This window comes from Chiloscyllium punctatum, chromosome 3, assembly GCF_047496795.1.
Source record: "Chiloscyllium punctatum isolate Juve2018m chromosome 3, sChiPun1.3, whole genome shotgun sequence".
NCBI lineage: Eukaryota > Metazoa > Chordata > Chondrichthyes > Orectolobiformes > Hemiscylliidae > Chiloscyllium > Chiloscyllium punctatum.
This window is the reverse complement of record NC_092741.1, coordinates 148,990,643-149,017,923: the sequence shown is the minus strand read 5'-3', so window position 1 is coordinate 149,017,923 and position 27,281 is coordinate 148,990,643. Positions and strand designations below refer to the sequence as shown.

The following is a 27,281-nucleotide window of genomic DNA, read 5'->3' as shown; positions in this document are numbered from 1 at the left end:
AAGTTACTTCACATACATAAATGTCAGACTTCCAAGATTTATGATACTTAGACATAGGTGATCCCTTATAAAAGATTTTGCTGCAGGAATCTCTACAACTTCTACAAGACAATGAGAAAATAATTCAAATGATTACTGTTCAAAGCTATTGATTTGTTTCTTTATCTTCAGTAATACTTCAATCTTACTGTTACTACAAGAATATCAGTGATCAGTTGACCTCCAGGAGGGCTGCAATTTTCAGCTTCTTCATTTGTCAACTGCAGTTCTCTGCTTGTTAAATAAATGGACAGGAAATTATAGGTTGGCAAGCATAAAAATGGCCAATCCCACTGTGATCTTTCGATTTTTCAATTTTAAATGCTGGCGTGGCTTCCTTGAGTTTTGGAGGCAGCCGAGATGAAAAGTTGTTCTAAACTAAAATTGCAGTAATTCAGAAAATTACAATGTTGACAACAACAGAGTAGCATGCAAGACAAAGGCATCCATGGTTTCAAAATCTGAACAGCTCATATAAGTAGTCTGATTAATGTGATATGTTTGTTTAAACTACATTGGCTCACAGTGAAAGTGTTAGATTTTAAAATTCTGACCCAAAATTCTAATCCCTCCATGATTTCACCCCATACTTTCTCAAAAATTTCCTCCAATCCCATTTCCTGCTGAGATATCTGTGCTCCTTTCAATTCAGTTCTCTAGTGTATCCCTGATTTTAGTCAATCCACCAATAGTGGGCATGCAGTGAGTTACCTAAGCCTCTGTTTTAAACTGTCCTCCCTGCCTCTCCACTTCACTTTCATTCTTTAAGAAATTCCTTCAAACCTAGCTCTTTGACCTAGATTTTGATTTTCTGACCTGATTTCGCCTATGTGGTTAAGGGTCAGATTTTGTTTTCCAATGATCCTCTTAAGTGCATTCAGATATTTCACACACATACACATATGTGTTTATATATATAACTCCTTTAATGTAATAAATTGTTGCTGTAAATATCTAAACAAAAAATGAATAAATTATTCGAACAAAACCTTTTCTTCAAAAGTGAAATTGGTACTGCGTTTTACAGGATATCCATCAAAATAAACAAAATTATTTCTTAAAAACACTTAATTTTGCTAAAATTCCACTCAAGAAATGACATTTGCAGAAAATCAGTACAAAAAACAAAGTACCGAGAATGTTGAAAATCTCAAATAAAAATACAGTCCTGGAGAAACTCAGTAGGTTCAGCAGCATCTGTGGAGAATTGAAAAGAGTTAATGCTTCAAGTCTACTAGTTCTTCTTTGGTTTCAATGAGCAGTCATACTGGACTTGAAACACTAATTTTGTTTTTCTCTCTTCACAGATGCTGCCAGACCTGAGTTTTTCCAACCAGTGGTTTTAAAAAAACATTTTATTTTCATAGAATTTCCCAAAATCTCCATGTTTCAATCCCTCCAGTCAGGTTTCTGCCATGGCACATTACTGAAACAGCTCTTATCACGTGACAAATGATACCTTGTAACACTGTGACAATGGTAAACACTTCCTCCTTGTCTTTCTGGACACGTTTGTTGGCTTTGATACTGTTGATCATATGACACACCTCCGACACCTCCCCACTGTCGTTCAAACGCAAAGAACTCATCTGGCTTCATTTTTATCCATCCAAATCATAGTTCGAATAACATTAGCAAAGGTATCACTTTCTGCTGTTTCAGCATGACTTCTGATGTCCCTTAATGATCCACCTTTGGCCACCTATTATTTCGCATCTGCAATGCCCATCAGTGACATCTTCTGAAAGCACAGTGTGGGTTTTCACACATATGTTGATGGCACTCATCACTTCTTCTCCTGGCAACTTCTGACACAAAAGCAGACAATCTGCAACCTTATTCTATATTTGACCCAAAGATGAACTGACCACATATGCATGTCATGTACTATTGCCAACTCTGTACCATCTTGGGACTTCATTAGCTCCACCTATCCCCTAATCCTTTAACATATCTGCACTGATCTAATTCAGACTCCTTAAGCATTTTCAATTTTCAGCCATAGTGGCTAAACTTTCAACTATGTAGACCCTACGCTCAGGAAATCCTTCTCCACCTCACCATCATTAAGAAACTCCTCAAAACTCAGGATGTTACCATGCTTTTGGTCATCCATCTGGCTTATCATATGGTTTGTTATGTCACTTTGCTTTATAAATTTCTGTGAAAAACCTTGTGTTACTTGAATTGCTCTAGAATAAAGGCTAGTGACTCGGGAAGCTTCTGTCATGACTAAAGAAAGTAATGGAGTGATTTGATTGAGTTTTTGAGAATGTGAAAGGAATTGATCAGGTGGTTAATGGGAAATCTTTTCAGCTGGTACAGCAGTTAGGACAAAGGGATATAACTATAAAATAATTGCCATGCTATTCAGAAGATGAATTAGGAAACATCTCTTTGTGCAAAGAGTGATAGTAGTTTGGAATTTTTCTCCCATAAGATGATGATGCTCGGTCAATTAATATTGTTAAATTCCAGACTGACAGATCTTTTCTTCTACTGGATTAGTGGTGCTGGAAGAGCACAGCAGTTCAGGCAGCATCCAACTAGCCAACGGTTTAAAAGGATATGCATCAAAAACGCAGAGTCATAGAAATGTACAGCACAGAAACAGACCCTTCGGTCCAACCCATCCATGCTGACCCGATATCCCAACACAATCTAGTCCCACCTGCCAGCACCTGGCCCATATATCTTCAAATCCTTCCTATTCATAGACCCATCCAAATGCCTTTTAAATGTTGCAATTGTACCAGGCTCCACCACTTCCTCTGGCAGCTCATTCCATATACACACCAACCCCTGCGTGAAAAAGCTGCCCCTTAGGTCTCTTTTATATCTTTGCCCTCTCACCCTAAACCTATGCCCTCTGGTTCTGGGCTCCCCCACCCCAGGAAAAAGACTTTGCCTTTTTATCCTATCCATGCCCTATGCATTTAGAAGACAATTAAGCCACTGATTGACAGAACAGTCTTGAAGACCTGAATGTCCTTCTCCTATGTTTACATTTCCAATGCAGACTCCAGCAAAATGAACGAACACTTTATGATCAGCCACCTTGCCATATAAGTTCGAATTACTTCATTATTAATTTGCTCAAATGTGAACACAATACATAATAGCTAAATTAAACAAAGCATTTCACTACATTCTGACCATGTGCAGCGCAAGTCACATTGTTCTCTGAGTTTCCAAACTGATACTGTCGGTTGGAGACGGAGGTGGTGGGAATTCTATAGATCCTGTGTTTAGCCTCCCATCACGAATAATAATTTCCTGATTTGGTTTGAACATTAATGGAGCAAATCCATCATCATCTGCTGTTAGAACAATCCAGTTAGAACCTACAAGTGAAAATAAAAAGATTACTTACAAGATGCTATTCGAAACAGTACCAAATAAGCTTTAATTGCTTAATGGCTACTAAGCAAGTAATGTTTGAAACAAAAAAGGTCAAAAATGGACCTGTAATGATCCTAGTTCCTACAATGTAACTTCATTATAAATTTTCTTTCAATCTCAATTTTTTTTCCTAGTTGGTCTGGTGCCAAACATTGCAAACAAAACATTATACATGATTGGCTTATGGTATTCTAATATTATCAATTTCACAGTGAATTAATATTGTTGCCTTTGATTTAATGTTTTAAGTTATCATGATGCTCAATCCAAAACTACTGCACATAAGTTGCCTGCAGCCATAATCATCCAAGTGGTGGTGTGACTCTAGTGTAGTCTGACACCTACAGCTGTCCCACCACTCAAGAAACTGGTATGTACATAAATCAGGATATAAACACGTTTTCAGTTTCCTTCTTGATTTACCCCTTGTAAAACTATGAAGATCAGCCAGCATGAAAGTAGAGTTAGGGATCTCCATTCCTGGGACAATTATCATCTCACAGTGGAATCAATGTGTGCTATGGAGATTAAGGTTAATGAACATTACCAGCAAGTTCATTTCTTAGGTCAATGCTTTTCAACATCTGTATGTCCAAGCTTATACCTTACAGGACTGCTAATAAATTCTAAACTTCATTATTTTGAAATGGATGGTGTGAAGCATGATTACAATGTGCCATTTTCTTTCACATGGTTTTTAATAAAAATTGATTTTTTTGGTCTGCTGTGCAATATATTAAAGTGTGTTCAGTACAAAGGCAGGTTGTTGGTGCACTGTTCACTGAGGCATCCACTTTATCAGTGATGCTGTGCCATTGCTTTCCATTTTCAGAAGAAGACTAGGTTCACATCAGCCAGGATCAGTACACGACCAGTGCTATTCTGATCTGTCCATGAGTCATTTAAATAACTGAGCTAATCAAACCTGCGTCTATCAGATGTGGTGCATCTAGTGCTTAGGTAAAAAAAAAGTTTGATGCTTTTGTGTGTTAGTTTAATTCTCATTTTCAGTCTAAATTGCTGGCTAGTATAAGTATACAGCAAGTCATCTGTTGGACCTCCTCAGGTTGACATAAAAGAAACTCAAAACACAGAGGTTGTGAAGGGGACACTGATGTTTGGGCAGGGTATCATTAACTCATATCTAGGTTTGTGTCCTGGAAAGGAGATTCCAATTTGGCTGCAGAGTATTAACACAAAACAGGAGAAAGTAGTAATGCATGGTAAGTCGATTGGAAGGTGAAAAGGATGTTACATACTGCCTCCTTTGCTGGGAGGCACAATTATATCCTAATGGTCAGTCATTGCTCACTTCATTTGGGCAGACCTCAAATAGAAAGCTGCTGACCCACCACAGTCCATGTGTTTCATTGGGTACTCTTAGCTTCTCGTGTCTGTTCAACCAATGGGCAGAATTCAATGTACCAGGCAAACAAAACAAAAAGATGCCGCCAACCTTTTGATTGGCAAATTGAAACATTCTGATCATGCAAGTAACACTGACTGACAGATGACTTGCAGCTGGTCAATAACACACCTAAGATCCCCCTGGTTGAGATGGAACCTGACAGGGTGACCATCGACAAAGCTTCATTATAAAAGACCAGGCTGGATGAAAACAGATTAAACAAAAACTATTACATGATCATCTGATAAAGGGAGCATTCAAAGCAAATGTGAGCAAGGTGTACATGTCACTGTAAGGAACTCACCATGCTAATTGATAAAGTCACAAAAATATTTCAGAACAAGTTCTCTCTACCTAACTCTCAGCTCAAACTGTTAACCTCATTGTATCGATGCTCCAAATGTTATACTGCACCAAAGGCAAAGAAACAGTTCTATCAAAAACTTCATCTGGCTATCAGCAGGATCACTAAGTCAGAATATTACTACCCACCAGGAGATTTCAACACAAGAATAGTTGCAGACCATGAAACATGACTTATGGAAGATGAAGTCAATCTGCAGAAGTGGAGAGAAGTATAAAAATATGAAAGAGAGACTCAGCAAAGGGTAAAAATACAGGCCATCTCACCATTTGCTGTAATTGTTTAAAAATGTATTAATTAAATCTCATCAGCTTCAATTTGTAGTATTATTTGCAGAAGTTGAGAGAGGAGAATAAATGCAAAATGCAAATGCATAATTTTGGAAAAGCAACAAAACACGGAGGAAAAGAAATGGAATGCAGAAAGGTAAGGTCTCTTCCACTGAGGGTGTAGCGCAGGGAGGATGTGGCCAACTATAGTACACTTTTTGATGACTCAGCTAAGCACAAACTGCAACTGAATTTGGGGACAGCAGCTCAGATAATAGAACAGTTTTTCAGTCAAGTGCAATTTTAAGGCTTACTATGGCTCAAATATATTTTTGTGCATCTCACCAGGAAAAAGAAAGATTGGACTATGTTGAACATTCTTGAATATGGCTCCTTGTGATTTCGCTTAAATTTTAAATACTGCTTTCTACTTATTGAATTTAATACAGATCTCCAAAGTATTTCCATTGTAAGTCAATGTGAGAATTAATTTCAATCTTTAGTAAGCAGTTACACTGTGACACAATTTTCCAATAACTAACCATTTCCACATTAAATGCCAGGCACTTTTTTTTATCTTTTCAATTTCTTGACTAAATAAAGTGGTTCATGTTAAGTTTGCATATGGTACCTGATAAAAGAAAATGTATTCCTGAAAGTTCAAACTAGCTGAAGCAAAAATCCTGAACTAATTTTAACTTCAAGATTATCCTGACAATCATATAACAATCAAATCAGTGAGATTACCTTTTACTGCTGCTTCGAAAAGGTGAAATAGCATTTGTTTGAATTGCTAGCTAAGGTAAGATCATAACTGTTAGCTAGATTAAGCAAAACTAATCAAATTTCTTTTAAACAAGGTTCATTTTAAATTAATTTGGAAAGGTAAACAGAGTCAGAACAATGTGAATTTAAAGTACTTGGAATCACACAGTGGACAAGAGATCCTTCAACCCATCAAATTGTGCATTGACACATAAGAACCATCTGACCTTCGACCTAATCCCATCGACCAGCACTTGGCCCATAACCTTGAATGTTAAGATATGCCAAGTGCTCATCCAGGTACTTTTTAAAGGATGTGAGGCAACTCACCTTTACCATCCTCCTATGCACAGTATTCCAGACCATCCCCACCCTCTGCGTAAAAACATTTTTCCTCACAACTACATTAAACCTCCTACATCTCACCTTGAACCCATGTCCCCTCGTGACTGACCCCTTCAACTACAGGAACAGCTGCTCCTTATCCACTCTCTCCATGCCCCTCATAATCTCATTGCACCTCAATTAGATCACTCCTTGGACTTCCCTGCTCCAAGAAAAACAGCCCAAGTCGACTTAACCTTTCCTCATAACTTAATGCTTCCATTCCAGACAACATCTGGGTGAATCTCCTTTGCACGCCCTCCAGTGCAATCACATCCTTCCTGTAATGTGGTGACCAGAACTGCATATAGTACTCTAACTGTGGTCTCACCAAAATTCTACACAACTCCATCATGGCTTCCCTGCTTTTGTCACCTATGCCGCGATTGAGAAATGCAAGTGTCCCATATGCCTTTCTCACTACCCTGCTAACTTGATTTTCTGCCTTCAGAGATCTAAGGACAAACACACCAAGGTTCCTTTGATCCACAGAACAATCTAGTGTCAAGCTGTTCTTTAAATACTTTCTTGTTAAACTATTCTTATCAAAGTCCATCACCTCACACTTTGCTGGGTTCAATTCCATCTGCACATTAATCTGTTTGACCATCCCATTTATACCTTCTTGTAGCCCAGGATACTTAACCTTACTCTTAACCACCAGACCAATCTCTGTCATGTGCAAATTTATTAATCCAACATCTGACACAATCAACTATGTCATTTATATAAATGATGAATAATAGGAGACCCAGCACAAACGCCTGTGGTGCGCCACTGGAGACTGACTTAATCATTAGAACAGCCTTCGGTCATCATCCTGTCTCCTACAACTGAGTCAATTACCCTGCATCCCATGTGGATTTGCCTTCTTGATAAGTCTCCTATGTGGGACCTGATCAAAGGCTTTGCTGAAATCCATATAAACTACATCAACTACACTCCCCTCATCGTCATGCCTGGTCACCTTCTCGAAACATTCAGTTAAATTTGTTCAGCATGACCTTCCTCTGATGAAGCCATGATGACTATCCTTGATCAAGTCTTGCCTCTCCAATTGGAGATAGATGCTCTCCTTCTGAATTTTCTCCAACAGAGTCCTTATTACTGACAAGAGACTCACTATTCTATAGTTCTCTGTCTTACCTCTAAAATCGTTTTTAAATATCAGAACAAATCAGCTGTTCTCCAATCCTCTGGCATCTCCTCCGTTGCCAGATAGGAATTAAAAATTGGGATCAGTGAGGAGTCAGGTTCAATCATAAGATGATGGAAAAATTGAGATTGAACAGAAAACATGAGCCAATAAATAACATTTGTAATCTTTTGAAAAAGGGACTAAAAATCATACACAAAAGTACAACGAACGTTTAGTTAAATGCTGGAGGCATGAGGAGTAAAATATCTGAACCAGAAGCAACTGGAGCAGAAGCAAAAATTGGTATTTTAGAAGTTGTGCAGACACTTCAGAATCTCAGGGTTATTTTACAGAATCATTGTGGTGTAGAAGGAGACTATGGAGTGGAAGGAACCTATCATGTCTGCACCATCTCCATTACTTAATCTGGTGGTCTTATCATCTAATACCAATCTCATATCTTTTCGCCATATCCCTGCACACCATTACGATCCAATGCTCTCTTGAATGCCTTGAATGAACCCACCTCCACCATATATTGGGGGTGGCACAGTAGCTAACACTGCTGCCTCACAGCACCAGGGTCCCAGGTTCAATTCCAGCCTCGGGTGACTGTCTGTGTGGCGTTTGCACATTCTCCCTGTGTCTGCGTGGATTTCCACCGGATGCTCCAGTTTCCTCCCACAGTCCAAAGATGTACAGGTTCGGTGAATTGGCCATGCTAAATTGCCCGTAGTATTAGATGCATTAGTCAGGAGTAAATGTAGGGGAATGGGTCTGGGTGGGTTGCTCTTTGGAGGGTTGGTGTGGACCTGTTGGGCCGAATGGCCTGTTTCCACACTGCACGGAATCTAATCTAACCTAATATTTCCAGGCAGTGCATTCCATACTCTAACAACTCACTGCGTGAAAGGGTTTCTTCTCATGTCACTCTTGCTTCATTTGCACATCACTTTAAATCTATCCCCTCTTATTTTTGTTTCTTTTACGAGCCGAAAGCTTGTACATTAAGACATAGTTTGTTTACGTCAGGCAGATTATCTTTGTCTCCTCAAGATATTAAGCATGCTAATGAGGAAAGTAAAATTTTAGCTGGATCCAAAATAAAAGGATTACACTAGCAAATTATTTATGACACAAGAGACCATACGTTTTTTGTGATGAAACTATACAATTGTATGTCAACAATGTTGCAATAACGAGATTAACTGGGAATACTCAATGAAAATAATAAAATGGATTGATTCCTTTTGTCAAAAGGGCAGACAGAAGAACCTAATTCCGATGTGTTGTGTTCACCGATAACACTTCAAACAATAATTTTCAAGCTGATAAATAATGGATTATATGACAGGAACCTCGAATTCAGACTAATTATATCCATTTTAATAGCTCGGAAGTTAGAAGTAATTGATCCTCTTAGGGTAAGTGACTAAAATTTTATCAAATTTCAGATCTGACAAACAGAACCACCAACTTGTTGGCAAAAAATATTTGAATACAAGAAAATATACTTAAATACAAGGAGCAAACTAAATAGTTGAATATGTGCTGTTGAAAAAGACAATAATGAAGAAAAGTGGAAAATCTTTGCAATTTTCTGCAATATAGAAGACACAAACATACTAGAGAAAGAAATATAATCTAATGGATCCATCGAATTTCTACATGTCTGGGAAAACCCAAGACCGAGAACCTGGGAGAAATGAGGATAGGGAAAGCATGCAGACAGCACCAGGGACATTCCCTCTCTTACGGATTCATTAAATGCCTGAATTAATGCTTCCAAATAAACCTGTTGGACTAAAACCTAGTGTTGTGTGATTTTTAACTTTGTACACCCCAGTCAACACCGGCACCTCCAAATCATTAAACTATATAAAACAGGATAATTAAAATGAAGAAAGGTAGTATGTTATGTATACCCTACAAAGAAGAAAAGCCTTGGGGGGAGAATAATAGATTCAACCGGATTAAAATTGATTTGGTGCATGAAGGGTATTGATAAAGAAGCAAAACCTATCATTTCGTACTGATATCAAAAGTAGTTAGGAAGAAAGTTAAAAGATTAACATGCTACAATTGAACACATGAATTAATAACAAAACTAGGCCATTGGAAATAATTGGTATGATAAGCACCAATAAAGATTTATTTCATTCTCTTGGGTTTGCTAACTTTCAATCCTAAAGAAGTTCTCCTGAATCCACTATTTCATTACAATTGCTAATATTATACATTTTTTTCCATTAACAGAATGCTATCTGATTGAGTCAAAAATTTAAACTCACCCCATTGTATGGAAGGAAATATAACATAACAGAAAAAGTGGTCAGTAATCAATACTATTCAAGATTATATAGTTCTGTATATTAGAAACAACAAATATACTAACTGCATTCAGTTCAGTAATTTTGCTTGGATTTACTTAAAATACATCAGATTGGAACAGTTCAAAACACTTCTGTTGTGGGCAAAGTCTTAGAGAGAATTGTAAGGGATAGGATTTATGCACATCTGGATAAGAATAATGTGATCAAGGATAGTCAGCATGGTTTTGTGAAGGGCAGGTCGTGCCTCACAAACCTTATTGAATTCTTTGAGAAGGTGACTAAGGAGGTAGATGAGGGGAAAGCGGTAGATGTGGTATATATGGATTTTAGTAAGGCGTTTGATAAGGTCCCCCATGGTAGGCTTCTGCAGAAAATACAGAGATATGGCATTGAGAGTGAGTTGGAGGTTTGGATTAGGAATTGGCTGGCTGGAAGAAGACAGAGGGTAGTAGTTGATGGCAAAGGTTCATCTTGGAGTGCCGTCACTAGTGGTGTTCCGCAAGGATCTGTTTTGGGACCATTGCTGTTTGTCATTTTTATAAATGACCTGGAGGAAAGGTTAGAAGGTTGGGTGAGCAAGTTTGCGGATGATACGAAAGTCGGAGGAATTGTAGACAGTGAGGAAGGATGTGGCAGGTTACAGCGGGATATAGAGAAGCTGCAGAGCTGGGCAGAAAGGTGGCAAATGGAGTTCAATGTAGCTAAGTGTGAGGTGATTCACTTTGGTAAGAGTAATAAAAAGATGGGGTACTGGGCTAATGGTCGGATACTTGGTAGTGTGGAAGAGCAGAGGGATCTTGGTGCCCATGTACACAGATCTCTGAAAGTTGCCACCCAGGTAAATAGTGCAGTGAAGAAGGCATATGGCGTACTGGCTTTTATTGGTAGAGGAATTGAGTTCCGGAGTCCTGAGGTCATGCTGCAGTTGTATAAGACTCTGGTGCGGCCGCATCTGGAATATTGTGTGCAGTTTTGGTCGCCATACTATAGGAAGGATGTGGAGGCACTGGAACGGGTGCAGAGGAAGTTTACCAGGATGTTGCCTGGTATGGTAGGAAGATCCTATGAGGAAAGGCTGAGGCACTTGGGGTTGTTTTCATTGGAGAAAAGAAGGTTTAGGGGTGACTTGATAGAGGTGTACAAGATGATTAGGGGGTTAGATAGGGTTGACAGTGAGAACCTTTTTCCACGTATGGAGTCAGCTATTACAAGGAGGCATAGCTTTAAATTAAGGGGGGGTAGATATAGGACTGATGTTAGGGGTAGGTTCTTCACTCAGCGAGTCGTAAGTTCATGGAATGCCCTGCCAGTAGCAGTAGTGGACTCTCCCTCTTTATGGGTATTTAAGCGGGCATTGGATAGGTATATGGAGGATAGTGGGTTAGTGTAGGTTAGGTGGGCTTTGATCGGCGCAACATCGAGGGCCGAAGGGCCTGTACTGCGCTGTATTCTTCTATGTTCTATGTTCTATGAAAGTTACAATACAATATCTGCAATAATATTTGACACGTTTATCAAATAATTGTGTGTGATTGTTTATTTCTGCAAAGTATTTTTAAATGAGTCTTTGTTGCTTACATCTGTGATTCTTCTGATGCCCACCATCACTTAGTTTATAATTTCCTGATCCTAACTGCCTCCTCCTCACTGTGGATGTCTAATCTTCGACACCACCAACACCCATCAGGATAATCCGAGGGCTCTAGCAATCTCCTTAAACAGAGGCCCAGATCTCTACCTGTCTGTTCTCATATTGAACAATTTATTTAACTTCACTGAATTCCTTCTGTTAGGTTGGTACTTTCATGGATCCAAGCTACCCCTTCCTTTTTTCAGGATATGTGGAACATTCCTTTTTCCAGTTTTCGAAAAGGGATGTGTCAACTTGGCACTAGGACTCCCCTCAAATTGTTCAACACACCTTGTGCACTCCCTTTACCTTGATCACCATTCTACCTGCTCCTCCCCTCAACTTCTATTTCTTCTCTAAATACAGATTAGCATACTCCTAGCCCACAGAGCATGGGATTCTCCCTAGCCCTCCTAAATGCAATGTTTTCTCCACAAGGATCATGAGTTGCAGCCCCCTGTTACAGATGGTCCTCATCTCCTGCTGCCAGGAGAAAGTGAGGAAGGGCTGATGCCCGAAACATCGATTCTCCTGTTCCTTGGATGCTGCCTAACTTGCTGCGCTTTTCCAGCAACACATTTTCAGCTCTGATCTCCTGCTGCCAACCAAGCTGTCTATTTGGCCAGCTGCTAAATAGAAGACTGGTACACTAAGTATTAACAAGGACCTCGAGATCCACAACCTGGTCTTACCTGGTCTCCACCTGTTTTTGCCTTCACCCACATCCATCTGCCTACTCAAAATACCAGGATCAAGGAATAGAGGAAACGTGAATAAATCTCTAACATCTAATTAGATTGTGATGTGAGGTATTGGAGTTTAAGGAAATAAGGCCAAAGAAAAATCAGAGGCCATACTCGATGCTTCCCAAAGTTTCTCCCACTGTATTTCCCACCTCAGGTGCAACCCTCAGTGAGAACAGTGAGAGTGAGAGCATGGGACAGGATTTGGAGCAAAAATCACTATGACAGCTGGAGGTGAGAAAATATGTCAGAGCAGTTTAGGGGAGAGGGTGGTTAAAGAAGGGGCTGAATTCTATGGTGCCATGGAGCTCAGGACCCTAACTCACGACCTCATTTGGGTTCCCAATACTACATTTGGGAAGCCATGCACTACATTGATAATAGTAACAACACTAGAAGGTAGAGTTTAATAAAATAATTAGAAACAAAAGTCTGGGAAACGATATTGACATGAAAGGTAGCTCCAAATAAAGGAAGAATAATAGTATGTCATAAATGAATGTTTGATTACTTGATGCTACAGTACTATTTACATTTGTTACTTGGAATAGCTGACAACCACTAAAATCAAGTAGGGAGTATTATCTAAAAATGCATGTGGACAACTGTCAATATTCTCAAAAGATGTTTCAATACAGTCATTGGTGGCAGACTCTTCTCACCTGGAGCTTTATAAATTTCTGTATACTATTTGAGAATACCTTTAATTCAAACACTAAAAAACTACTAACTGTCAAATAAATTAGATCAACCAATTGTCCTATTTGTTGAGGTCACAGGAATAAATATAAATGTCACATATTAAGGCATAATCGGATTTCAATTGTCAGCCTTAGCTCAGTAATCTCCAAAGACAATCTCAAGAATCTACTTCTATTCATAATAAACATACATTGCCTGAACTAGAAGATACAATTTCATGTAGTTGCAATGACTTGTGTTTTATCTGGTTCTGCAAACAATATAATTTTAAACAGCATACTGAAACATTACAAATCTAACTTATTTTAACTATTTTATCACACAAAAGGAATGTAATAATTAGAGTGTTCTAATTTAAATAATACAAGTTACCCATCCTTTGGAACAGCTGCTCTAAATTAAAAATGAAACAAGATTTTTGGAAATGTATTTCTTAAGAGTTTAAAATTGGAAAAAAAAGATACAACACAACAACCTGTGTACTTTTCAAACTCAACAGCATAATTATTGAAATACAGCTAAATATTATAAATCGAACAAAATGACTAGAAATTTGAAAACAGTCCCTCTGAAAATTAAGATCATCGAGTTATACAGCATGGAAACAGACCCTTTGGTCCAATCAGTCTATGCCGACCATAATCCCAAATTAATCTAATCTCACCTGCCTGCGCTTGGCCCATACCCCTCCAAACATTTCTTATTCATGTACTTTTCAAATGTCTTTTAAACATTGTAATTGTACCCGCATCTACCACTTCCTCTGGACGTTCATTCACACATGCATTAAAAAATTGCCCCGTATGTCTATTTTTAAAACTTTCTCCTCTCCCCTTAGAAAAAAATGCCCCCTTGCTTTAAAATCATATGATCTAAAAATTGGCTAAGGTTATTTGAATGAGTTTTGGATTACGTATTTGGGAGCTTTCAGTTCCATATAGATCTTTGATCTTCAAACTTTAATATTCTGTGGCATAGCACAGGAAATGGTTGACAATTTTTTTCCCACCTCCTCCTTGGAGGTCACTTGACATCTGCACAAAATGTCTGAATCCTGTTGCAAGTCACAGTTCATCTCCAGCTCATTGGATGATAAAACATCGTAGTGCCAGTGGTTGTGCCCACAAGGATTTCTGCCATCCACATGCAGATAAAGATACTGGTAATGGCTGATTCAGTGTGCATCATTCTGTGATGGCCCTAACCTTCAAACTTTCTTTTACCTTCAAGCCAAGAGTTTTCAACCTACGTTAACAAGTTACTGTGATAATTTAAAGACCCAAAAATGTTATTCATTAGCAGCATACTATTGGTGCTTTCTCCCATTATTAACAAAAAAAAAGTTAACTTGGTTTCTCCAGTTAGGGAAATAAGTGACTGATGCTGTACCATATAGTAATCTCTGGAAAATAAACGCACAAAGACATAGTGCATATGGGTGACAGATCCACCTTTTTATAAAATTATTGTTTCAGCACATAATGATACTTAAGGACTGAAAATCTTGTATCTCAGATTTGCCTAATACTTCTAATTCCAAAAATTGCTGTTGTCACCTCAGGAAGGCATCATACATTTTCTGTTTATAAACCAAGACTACTTACCATGAAACATTTCAACAGCAAAAACGTTAAAAACTTCCTGCACTGTATTCAGGCGAAGCCTGCCTTCACAAAGGGTAAATGCTCGTTTTTCATCCACAATAGTATTTTCTTGCAGTATTTTCTTCAAAAGCAAAGTTGATTTGAAAAAAAAGTTAAGTATTTCAAATATAATTTTCAAGCAAAAATCCAATGAATTTAACCATTAGCAATTGAATGTTTCATACAATTATGTAACTTGTGTTTCACTATATTCATCAAAATGTGCATATTTGCCACAGGATGTTACAATAGGTTATTTTTGGGCTATAGGCTCTTGAGACTGAATCCTGCCCAGACTGATACAACTTTTCTTTCTCCAATGCCTATGGTGGTCCTAATGAAAATTATTTGCAACCCCCTTCAGATTCGCAAATTTCTGTTGAATGCAACTGAGTTGAAGGGCAATTTCACTCAGCTAGGTCAGACAGTTGGCATGGTAAATGGAAATGTCATACAGCAGAAGTTTGTTAGTCTGAATTTAAGAAATATTGTAATTACCTGTATATAGAAAAGGGGATTTTATTCCTCACTTTATAATATATCTAACTGGTATGCAATGTTGAAACTGGATCCCAAATTGGAAGGATATTCCATTTACTAATTTTAATGAGTACATAAATAAATCAAAAACAAACTAAGTGTCACAGCAAAAATTTACTACTGAAATGTTAAGATTCAAAAGTAAAATATCATGGTGGCTTTTATAATGGATTTAATCATAGCTATTTTAATTGAATGGAAGAATTTTTTTTTCCCAATTTGCAAATTAACTTTGGGTGTTCAATCTGCTAATGACAGAGATGTACTGTCCAGATTTTTCCTGCTGTCTCCTTTGAATTGCTGCAGCCAACTGTAGGTTGACTGGCTTTGGGTGGTTTCCATAATTGCCTGACAAAAATGTCTGGTGAGCACAGTCTCAAATGACAGTTAGATTGATCATGCTGGAAACCATAGAGACAAGTCACAACACAGCACATTTTGAAAAGCACAATGTTAAGCTGCATTTAGAACATAAATAACATAATTGACTCTTAAACATAAAACACTTCACAATGAACATCTAAGCTTCAGCCATGTTTATGTTGACAACACCATGTAGAATAGAAAATCCTAAGTGTTAAGGGTGTTTTATCACTGAATACTGGCTTAACATAATTTTAAACATACTATAAAAAGAAATTGCATCGATAGTCACCAAGATTCAACTAATTACAGTAGTACTGCATACTACCAAAATAATATGCATCATAGGCCACATTTAAAATCATCAACGCTTATGCTGCCAAAAACCCAGTGAATAAGTTTATATCCAATTTTTCATTACTTGGATGTCCTTGTGACTAATATATTGATTAACATAGAGACATCACTCATTGATTGAGCTCTCAAGAAAGTCTGGCACAACAAATCATTTCATTTCATATGCATAACATGTTCTGAAATATTTGTATTAACTCTCTACACAAAAGCTTCCTATTATCGCAATTTTTTGTCATTTTCCACATTGAAGAGTTCTATCCATGTTTAGAATGGGAGTTTCTTCAATAAAACCAACCCTCAAACAGCATTGTGCAATCAAAGAACCAGATAATGATAAATTGCTCAAGCTTGCATCCAATGTTTATCAGTAATGTAAATATCAAATTCAAATCATAAGTCTAACTTTCTAAGAAAACAGATTAAATATAAATCAAGTTTTTTTTACTGTTAGAGTTTGGGCTTGATATTTTTGGCCCAAATTGTGACACCAAATTTCACAGAATTTTAACTTGTTCAAAATTAATTTGTTAAAGTTAGGCCTCAAGGTGAAAGTTAATAGGCATATACTTAAAATAGACTGTGCAGCTAACTTCCCAGATTATATCAGCACTATAAAAATTTTCCTGAAATTGTGCAGTCTGTTCATTTCTAACTCATTCTACAAAGTAGCTTTTCGCATATAATTTTGCAAACAGAATAATTTTTAAAAGCTTTTCCAAGGCAAAATACATATGAAGTACACATTTTTTAAAAAGAAAGAGCTTGCTTGTCAGACAGTGAATGATCTGACACATCATTTGTAGCTTTTGGTTTGCATTCCATAAATGATAGTATATTAAGAGGTGAGAGATGAGATAGACCAATAGAAATTGAACTCATAGGTTTTGCTCTTTGACAAAAGATATTAATTACCACTCATCTTTTGAGGAGAGATAAAGATGGAAAAGCAAATAAGGTTATGAAAGAGAACAACAGAATATAATTGAAAAAGGTGGTCACAGAGTGCTTCTTAGTTCAGTAATTGTTACTTCAATTCAAAGACACATGAAGGGTGGGGAAAGGATCTGGAATGTATGAGTGAGCACTTTTATTATTTCAAAATATACTTTATTCATAATATCAACCATAAGCACATGCAAATGTTCTAAATCATATGGTTACAGTCTTTGAAGAGAAAAAAAAATTAAAACATTGGAACTTTGATACTTTTCAGAGCTTCCCTTCAGATGCAAAAAAAAGCCATTTTCTGCTTATGAAAGAAACAACTTAAGTCTATTTTGAGGCATCGAAAGAATATGACAACTGAATGGACCACTGTTATACATTGACAGAAAGACCCTAGATGGCCGTCTTTCCCACTACGTCTTGGCAGCAGCTGCCCTGAGCTTGAGGATATCCCTCAGCACATAGTCCTGGTTGCTGGAACCTGCAACACTCAGTCAAGATCAACTCTTTATACTGGAAGACCAACAAGTTTCAGGATATCAAATATCTTTCACTGAGTTAATGGTCCTCCAGGTGCAGTCAATTTTTGTCTGTGTGCATCCGAGGGAATATCCCGTAAAGCACAGAGTCCTGCATGACAGAACTGCTCAGGGCAAACCTCGAAACAAACCACTGCATCTCTCTCTAAACCTTTCCTACAGAAATGTGTTAAGGGAGCTGGTTAGTCATCTCCAATGAAAAGCAGTTGACACCTGACAATTTGAATGTCAGTACCTTTGTATCCTCATCACTGCCAAAGAGAGGTGTAAGGTTTAGTTTATTGTGTAAAAATAAACTGATTTTCAGATATTGCATGCTTCAAAAGAAAATAATCAAGCTTACCGGATAAATCCTTCATGGGACAAAAATTTAATGCTGAATCTTATCCAGCATTATTTACATGTACACAGCCAAACATAAATAATGAGTTCATATTGAGAATAATTAGAACAATGAAACTTTTGAAAGATCCAGTTTCAGCCACTATAAATAAATACTTCAACCAGATCACACGACGTATCAACTTTCTTGAGCTTCAACAGTTCTTGGATTAAGTCTATCTTCTACACAGTAGTGGATCGAGATTCAAATTTTGAAGTCTTCATGTAACAGTGAATACATTAAATAAAACACAATTATGACTTCTAAACTAAAAGCATATGATAAGCACCTATATTTTGAAAGTATAGTTAACATTGTCAAAATAAATACCTGATAAATGACGTAAAGGATGGATGGATCAGATGAATAGGCTACTGAAGACTTTGTTCCATTTTTTGCATAATCTGATATTTGAGAAAGGCACTGCTTTATCTCTGTTAAGCTTTCAAATAATCTGTCCATTTTCTTAGACAGTTGTTCCAGTTTGTCATTTGCACTGTCACCAATATTTAGTGGAGTACTAGCAGGTGACTGGGTAACTTGGTCTCCATTAAATAAGACTGGGCTAATCAAATTCCTATTTGGTGTGCCAAGTCCATGATTATCTATGGATCTATTTACAGATTCAGCATTGTAGCTTAAGATCACTGCAGGTTCACTAGGTGAGACTTGTCCGGATTGTTTTGGCATACTTGCTTCTGAGCTCTGCTCACTACTACTGTTCTTTACTTCCTCAATCAATCTCTTTTTAATGTTTGGAAATTGAACTGCACTGTTTCCTGGCAATAATAGTTCTTTTCCTGTAAATCGCTCTTCCTTGGACAGATCTTCAAAATACTTCTTCATTCCAGAGATATTAATGCTAGGCTGCCCAAGTGTCTCTGATGATACAGAACCATCATCCAACAGTAGCTTTTTAGTCATAAGTCTGATTAAATAACGGTCTGAATTCGAAGATGGGAGAAAAGCAACATCATTAATTTTTTGCCTCCCAACTAAGAGTAATAGTAGTTTCTCAGTCAGAAAACACAAGCCCTTTGGCCGTTCATTTTTGTGCAACTGTATTTGCTGAATGTTGGGCATACTTGAAGGGGTCACTGAATACACTAATATTATATTACAATTATTTGACGATACAGCGATTGTACTTCGACAAGGGTCAAAACACACAATATCAGGGACCAGAATTCCAGGGATGCTTACTTTTCTAGTTATGGTCACCTTTCTCTCAAAAGTTACTAGAATCAGATATGAAGAGTCATGGCCACTTCCAGTAAGGCAATCCCTGCGCTTCAGGTGAATAAGGGGGCTGGGATCAGATTTGCGATGAGTTGCCAGAAGATGAGTCAGGTCTAAAGGACTAGATGTTGAAAGTATTGGGCCTTCTGCCAAAGACCTTGAGGAATCTACTGATTTTCTCCTCATGTTCATTGACTGGTTTTCTTCAACTGCCAACATTGTGGGTCTTGACATCAACGATCCAGTTTCTGACATAGGAGAAATATCGAAGGTAGCACCAGCATTCAGACTACAGATTTTATCAAGGGGCAATTCAGTTGTCACAACCACTTGAAAATCCAAACATGCCTCTATTGCACAGATGCGTCCTCCAACATCAAATATGGGGCAAAAATTACATGCGTGAAGAGTCTTTTGGTTATTATTCCAAATGTATGAATGAAGGGCACTGCCTACAGCAATCACTAGACGGTTCCCATCTGTAGTCCAACAGGCACAGTGAACCAAGCCACTACCTTTAATATCTGCTTTAACTCTACGGTTATCAATCTGTACTGCAAACAATACAGAGGCATCTCTCTTTGTTAATACCACCAAGACATCATATTTTGGATGCCACACACAGCCTTGTTGCAATATTGGAAAAATCTCTCCCAGTTCACAAGTTTGCGAAACCAAAAGCTTGTTGTGTTCCAAGGTGCTGTTTTGTAACTGCCATACTGTTACATGCTTTTTATGCTGCACAGCAAGCAATGCCAAAGCCCCTGTACAACAAACAGGACCCCAGTGAAGGCCACTGACGTGTTCAAAACTTCCAATGACATTGCTGTCGCCAAACTTGACCTCACCATTGACTAGGTAAATGGCAGTGAGAGCAACCTGTTTTCCATCTGTCCAGGCAATTCCATGAAGTGGATGAACAGCTTGATGTAATACATTAATTCCAGTCCGCAGTAATTTTGCTTTTCCAAGCTCCATGTTGATCATCTGAAGAATTCTAGAGGTAATTGAAAAAAAAATTAGCATCAAACCTGAACTAGCAGCATATTTTCTCCATATTACTTGCATAGACCTTAATGCTGTATACATATGATCAAGTCAAAGCAATTTCATCTGTTAATACCTGCAGTACCATTGAAGGAACGGCTCATTGAAATGATCAGCACAATCTGCTCCTACAGCACTCCGTCACCTATCTAAACCTCCTTCAATACAGCCGTCTAAAAGAAGAAAGCTGCAGCATTTAATCCATAATGACACCTGAGCTGATTATTCTTTTTAGTAGTCCAAGCTAAAAATGACAGATAATTGAGCCTCTCAGCAGAAATTACACTAATGAGTCACATGAATACTAAATGAGTTGCTTTCCCATTGCAAAAAGTATATCAGGAATGTATATTTCTTGGTGTTTCTTAAAGATTTAGAGGAAAAGAATATATTTCTTGGTGTTTAGTAAAGATTGAGGAAAATGGAAGCAACATAGAGCAAATTATGATCTAAATTGTTGAACTCAATATTGAGTCTGGAAGACTCTAAAGTGCCTAACTGAAGGATAAGGGGCTGTTCCTTAAGCTTATTTTATGCCTCACTGAAACACTGCAGTATGCAGAGGATAGATGTCAACATGAAAGCAGGGCGAAGAATTAAAACAACAGACTATCAAAGAATTGGGTCACGGTTGCACACTGACTACGTGTTCTGCAAAACTGGTTACCCGATCTGTGTTTGGTCTTCACAGTGTACAGGAGATCACATTATTAGAAGCAAACATAGCAGGCTGGATTGACGTCATGTAAATCACTACTTCATCTGGATGGAGCATTTAGGATCCTGGACAGTGAAGAGAGGTATTAAATGGTAGGGAGTTACGTATTTTGCATTTGCATGGAGAATTATTCATTAGATCAGATGGCGCAAATGACTAGTGTGGGTTCAATTCCCATTGGTTGAGGTATACTTGGGGCCTACCTCCTAAATTTGCACTTGAAAGTAGAAGGTGAAAACAAACCAAGGTAACTCAAGTTGAAGCATGAGCAGTCAATCGGCCAAGGACATAAAGGCAGAATACCTATACCATATCATATCATCATAACTATGGGATAGCCAAACCAGTTCCCATTCCTTACCTTTAAGATTATCACCACAATCAAACACACATCCATTGCTATAGATAGTCTGGTTAATTTGGTGTGTTTGCAAGAGGAATTAAACTACAGTACTGGAGAAATTTATGTTCTTTGACAAATAATAATGTTTAATATTTTATATCCACCTGAAGCAGCAGATTGGGACGCTTAAGATCTCATCAAAAAGTTGATACGTCTGAAAATGTATTTTAAATGGTAACCCTCACTCAATTTTTAAAAAAGATGTTGGGATGGCAAGGCAGCATTCGCAGCCCATATTTGAGCATGAGGGCATGTTGACTGGAACTAGGCCACCAACAGACAGGGATGTCCATAAAGGAAATCAGTGATTTTTGTTTAAGACAATAAAAGAGCTTTCATTTTCATTTTTATTTTTGACAAATTACAAAAATCTGATTTGTTTAAAATTAATCTTGCTATTTACCTTGATGAAATTCCAAGGCATAATCGAAAGTCTGCTAGCCAAGCACATAACCACGGTACTGATTTTAATAATTCAGTGGAGTTACTTTGATGTCCTATTGCCTCATTCTAATAATAAAAATGTTATTTAAACTTTAAGCAACACCAAGAGCTAAAATCTTTCATTCACAGTTCTTTCCAATCTTACTATTTAATAGTGCAGCTTGCATTGCCTCATACAGGGTATCAACACTCTATACATAAACTAGTCCAATATCCAGTAGCAGAATAGCAGAAATTTCTTCCAACTAAAAGCCATTATCTTTGATGCCTACTATAAATACTAATCCCTAGAAACTGACTTCATTCCTTTCCCTTGCAACTGAGGCTGATCAGTATTTAGTTATGTTTGATCTTGAGATAAACTACAAACTATATACCAAAATCACCTACCTTCATCACAGGAACATTACTCAACTCTGTCCCTGCCTCAATTTATGTGCTAGCAAAACCAGCATTTACTACTTCAACATTCTCCTGTCCAATCTTTCACCTTGCATTCTTCATCAAAATGACCGCATTTAAAAATCTGTTGCTGCATTCTAAAGTAGTCCTGTTCATCCATCACCACTGTTCTCTCTGACCTATAGTGGCTCCAAATATAGTAATGCCTTGATTTTTAAATCATTTTTAAAAACTCCCTCTATGGTCTTTTCCCTTACCTCTGTAACCTTCTCCAGTGCTCCAATTCTGTCTTTTTGCACATCCATATTATTTCCTCAGTCATTAAAGATCCTGCCTTTGGCTATCTGAACCAAAATATTCCACCTTTATTTCTCCATCCTGCATTAAGACATTCCTTAAAACTAAGCTCTAAGCAGGCTTTTAGTCATCTGTAATAACTAATTGAGTCAGTGTCAAATTTTACTTAATAACTATCATCTTGAGGTGTTTTATATTTAAAAAAAGCTGTACTAATGTTATGAAGTTACCGTAGCCCCCGCAGAACATTAAAACTGCATTCTCAGAGAGATAACTTGTGGTGTTTTAACCCAAGGGTCACCATGCCTCAGGCAAGGTGAGAGGTTGAGAAGGAGAGTCCTTCATGGTAACCTCAGTTAGTGCAGGAATTGAACCCACACAGAAATAACTGTGCATCTCAAACCAGCCATCCAGCCGACTGAGCTAACCAACTATTTTTTTAATATGAATAGTATATAAACAATCTTTAAAAACACTAATAACTAAATACATTAGAATAAGTTTAAAATCATGAGAGAAATCAGTAAAAAGAGAATCCTTCCTTCATTGGCAATCTTTTAATGATTTTATTGAATGGCAAAACAGACTCAATGGGCTGAATGGCCAAGTTCTGCTGCTACTTTGGACGGTCTTAACATACCGTCTATTCTACTAGTTTCCCAAATACTCTCTCAACAATAATTTCACACAATTTCAAGACACAATTCCTTTCAAGAACATGTTCATAATGGCAAACTTTGTTCCGAGGATCTGAAACAGAAATAGATTTCACAATTATCACTTCAAAAATAGAGATAGGAGGCTCATAAGCCATTTGAGGGTGCTAGCCTGTCAAGACCCAAGAAACAGGATTCAGGACAGCCCATTCCTGATGGAGGGCTTTTGCCTGAAATGTCGATTTTCCTGCTCCTCGGATGCTGCCTGAACTGCTGTGCTTTTCCACCACCACTCTAATCGTGACTCTAATCTCCAGCATCTGCAGTACCCACTTCTGCCCATTCAACCCTTTGTGCCTGCTGTTTCACTCAAGACACGTAGAAAAGCCCTTGAAGAGGAAAGGTTTGGAGGGATATGGGCCAGAAGCAGGCAGGTGGGACCAGTTTAGTTAGGGATTATGTTCAGCATGGTATGGTTGGACCAAAGGGTCTGTTTCCGTGCTGGCTGACTCACTGACTACAAATCTATGATTGTGGCTGATTATCCAACTGTGTCCTGATCCCACTTTCTCACCTTACCCTTTGCTCCCTTTTGCTCTATATCCAACTGCTTCTTGAAAACATTTTGATTTGGCCTCAACCTCTTTCTGAGACAGCAAATTCCACAGACCAAATACCCTCTGGGGGAAGAAACTTTTCATCTCAGCAAGAGATAACTTGCATTTATGCTGCGTTCTAGCACTTTGGGAAGCCTCAAAGCCAATGCAAGTGAGTTGCAACTAATCAGGGCTGGTGGAAAGTGAAGACTGGAGATTAGAGTATGGTGCTGGAGCAGCACAGCAAGTCAGGCAGGAGAAGGACGTTTGGGGCAAAAGCCCTTCACCTGGAACTAATCATGGCTGGTCGGTTCTTGCACAGCCAAGCCGCGCAAACAAGAAGATTAAATCACCAGCTGAATGATTTGTTGTTGTTGAGCAGGTGACCAAACAGCGCAGCCTGTTTGAGGTGCAACCCACCCGCACATGGCGGGGGAAGGGAAGCAGGTGACGCCGGGAACGAAACGAGAGAGTTGGGCGAAACCTGTTGCGTTTCGACGAGCCCGAGTGATGGCGGTGACACTCACCCGGCGACAGCCCCTCCCGAAGCCTCCCTCCCCTCACTACACCAACCCCCACCATCAAAATCGGAGGGGATTCAACTGCTCTGCCGCGGATTCCTCAACCGGAAGCTCGCCCCTAGCAACGGGCTTACTTCCGGTTTGGGGCATGGAGGGCTACACGCATGCGCGAAGGGCTGCTTCTGACAGAAGGGGAGTTTGGGTGAGGGACTGTGCCTGAGCTATTGGTAAAATACTGGCTATCTTCCCCCTCTCCGCCTCCATAATAAACCTCAACAATATGAGCAACTTTTAACAAAGAAAAAAGGAGCCAACGTATCGAGTTTTCTGCTTTTACATTGGTGATGGATGATCAGAGAGCTGCTAGCATTTATCAAACAGTTGGGAACATCTTGAAGTTAAGATAAGTTCAAACCACTTGAAAATAAAGTTAGAGCTGGATGGAGGAATTTGTTCCTTTTGTTTGTTAAACAAACTTCACATAATTAATGATTTTGGTGAGACATCTTGAATGTGAAAAGGAGAAAGCCAACACTAGGGATTAGATTACTTACAGTGTGGAAACAGGCCCTTCAACCCAACAAGTCCACACCGACCCTCTGAAGAGCAACCCACCCAGACTCATTCCCCAACACTACAAGCAATTTAGCATAGCCAATTCACCTAATCTGCATATCTTTGGACTGTGGGAGGAAACCTAAGCAGACACAGGGAGAATGTACAAACTGCACACAGACAGTTGCCCGAGGCTGGAATTGAACCCAGGTCTCTGGCGCTATGAGGCAGTAGTGCTAACCACTGAGTCACCATGCTGACCACTGCTCCACTTATTGGAGTTCACTACACCAATTAAAAAGAAGCAGTTTCATTTCTTTTGTGCTTTTCATGATCACTAAACATCTCAAAGCACCTAGCAGCCAATTATGAATTTTTGAAGGAAAGTTACTGTTCTAATGTAGGAGGTGTAGCAGTTATTTTGTGCTCAGCAAGTATCTACAAAGAAATGTGATAGTGAACAGTTTTTTGTGGTATTGACTGGGGGATAAACATTGATTGGCTCACTATAGATAGCCTCTTCCCCGCCCCACCCCACCTTTTCTTTGAAATAGTGCCATGGAGTTTTGTATATCCACCTTAGCAGGCAGAATGAGGCCTTCTTATCCGATATATGGCATCTCCAATAGTGCAATACTCCCACATATTGCACAAGAGTGTCAGCCTTCATTTTCTCCTCAAGCCCTCATTTACATCCCAGGTCTCCTTAAATTAGTTGTTATATCTTTTTATTAATATGCTTAAATTCCTGAACATTGTATTTGTTACCACATTCAAGAGGAGCAACAGAACTTTCACAAACAGAAAGATGTTTCAGATTTGGAAATACCTGTATAGTATTTTTGCAATGAACTAACCTTTATCTTGTTTACCACTAAAAGCTTTTTTGTTATTTACTTTTATAACAGAAAACTCAAAGCTAACAGGTGACTAACTGTATAAGATTGTAGTTCACTGGCTACTCTGCAGATATGTCCAGTGTCATTATGACAGCCTTGGTGTCATTCTTTGTTTTATAATGCTTATGTTAAGCATCTTGGGCCATTTCATTTTGTTAGATACATTCTATCAATGTGTTGCTGTAGATGTGCAGAATTCAACTGAGACAGTAATAACGTGTTACCATAATTCGACATCTGAAACTCTTTTCTCTTTGTGATAGCTTACAATCCATAAATACACAAGATGTACAGGGTGTAGGTTTGCTCGCTGAGCTGTAGATTTGATATCCAGATGTTTCACTAGGTAACATCATCATGATATCAAACCTACAGCTCAGCGAGCAAACCTACACCCTAAACCTCAACCTGAGCTACAAACCTTCACAAACCTTGCGAAAACCTATGGGCGCAACACGCTACAACTGGCCCGAAGATGGGAAAGGAAAGATGATATTACCTAGTCAGGTAATGAAACGTCTGGATATCAAACCTACAGCTCAGCGAGCAAACCTACACCCTAAACCTCAACCTGAGCTACAACCCTTCACAAACCTTGCGAACATAAGATGTACCTCCAGTTTCTCTGGTGATGTTTGGAATTTAAGTTCCCATTAACCCCCACTGATGGTGCTCCTGACCGGCAGTGGAAATAATGATTGCCATTAAAGGATAAAATCATTTTTGTAACTCAACCAAACTGTTTTGAGTGTTGGAGATGAGGTGGAATGAACTGTAGTTTCTTTAAGCTCAATGTTTCTAGCCAGATAATTGGGAGACCTTATCCTTGATTGAACAATTTATTGGCCACCTACTCGTTCACTAACTTGTGAAAATGAAAAAACATTTCGGCAGATTTTTGGACAGTGTTCCAAACTTTGCAGCTCTTCAGAAATGGCAGGTGGGATCTGGATATAGAGGTTTTGACCACATTTCTATCAGGACTGTTTTTTGCCAGCAGTGGAACGGGGATAGTTTGTGATTCATTAAGGATTCTGAACTCAATAAGGACATTAAAACTCTATGCTCAGTTCAAACAAACCCCACCTTGGCTGATAGTGTCTGATGATATAGGCATCAATGTCATTGTCAAGCAGCTACAGTCTATGTAACTACCATTATCTGAAGGTTTTTTTAAAAAATGGCCCACTCTTTAAACTTCAGGAAAAAATGCCTGAGAGTGTAAAAAAAAATCAACAACTCCCCTTCCACTCCGCCAAGGACATAAAAGTCCTGGGCTTCATCCACTGCCAAATTCTAGCCACCCGACGCCTGGAGGAAGAACGCCTTGGTACCCTCCAACCACACGGGATCAATGTCGATTTCACCAGTTTGCTCATCTCCCCTCCCCCTACCTTATACCAGATCCAAACCTCTAACTCTGCACCGCCCTCTTGAACTGTCCTCCCTGTCTATCTTCCTTCCCACATATCTGCTACACCCTCCACTCCAACCTATCACCATCACTCCCCACCTTCATCTATCGCATTCCCAGCTACCTTTTCCCCACCGCACTCCA

General features: G+C 38.6%; 1 protein-coding gene across 4 annotated transcripts; it reads right to left on the bottom strand.

Moving 5' to 3' along the window:
• On the bottom strand, window positions 1–24,384 carry wdcp (WD repeat and coiled coil containing). Of its 4 annotated transcripts, none has more exons than XM_072562089.1 (4): window positions 24,276–24,384; window positions 18,277–20,182; window positions 14,782–14,902; window positions 1–3,383 (listed from the first exon to the last, which is right to left on the bottom strand). In XM_072562089.1, the coding sequence occupies exons 2-4, from the start codon at window positions 20,170–20,172 to the stop codon at window positions 3,211–3,213; spliced, it is 2,190 nt and encodes a 729-aa protein (XP_072418190.1). In that variant the 5' UTR covers window positions 20,173–20,182; window positions 24,276–24,384; the 3' UTR covers window positions 1–3,210. The 4 variants fall into 4 exon arrangements, with proteins under 4 accessions (XP_072418190.1, XP_072418198.1, XP_072418195.1 ...); XM_072562097.1 differs by lacking the exon at window positions 24,276–24,384 and adding an exon at window positions 24,102–24,260; XM_072562094.1 differs by lacking the exon at window positions 24,276–24,384 and adding an exon at window positions 20,318–20,406.
• Between the last annotated feature and the right edge of the window lie 2,897 nt (window positions 24,385–27,281).

Bases quoted from the DNA above. Each gene is read 5' to 3' on its own strand.
- wdcp (XM_072562089.1), bottom strand. From the start codon at position 20,172: ATGATCAACATGGAGCTTGGAAAAGCAAAATTACTGCGGACTGGAATT. The intron at 14,903-18,276 runs GTATTTATTTTG...TTGCTTTTGAAG, and splicing joins TCCTTTACGTCATTTATCAG to AAAATACTGCAAGAAAATAC. The intron at 3,384-14,781 runs GTAAGTAGTCTT...TTTCACTTGTAG, and splicing joins TGCTGTTGAAATGTTTCATG to GTTCTAACTGGATTGTTCTA.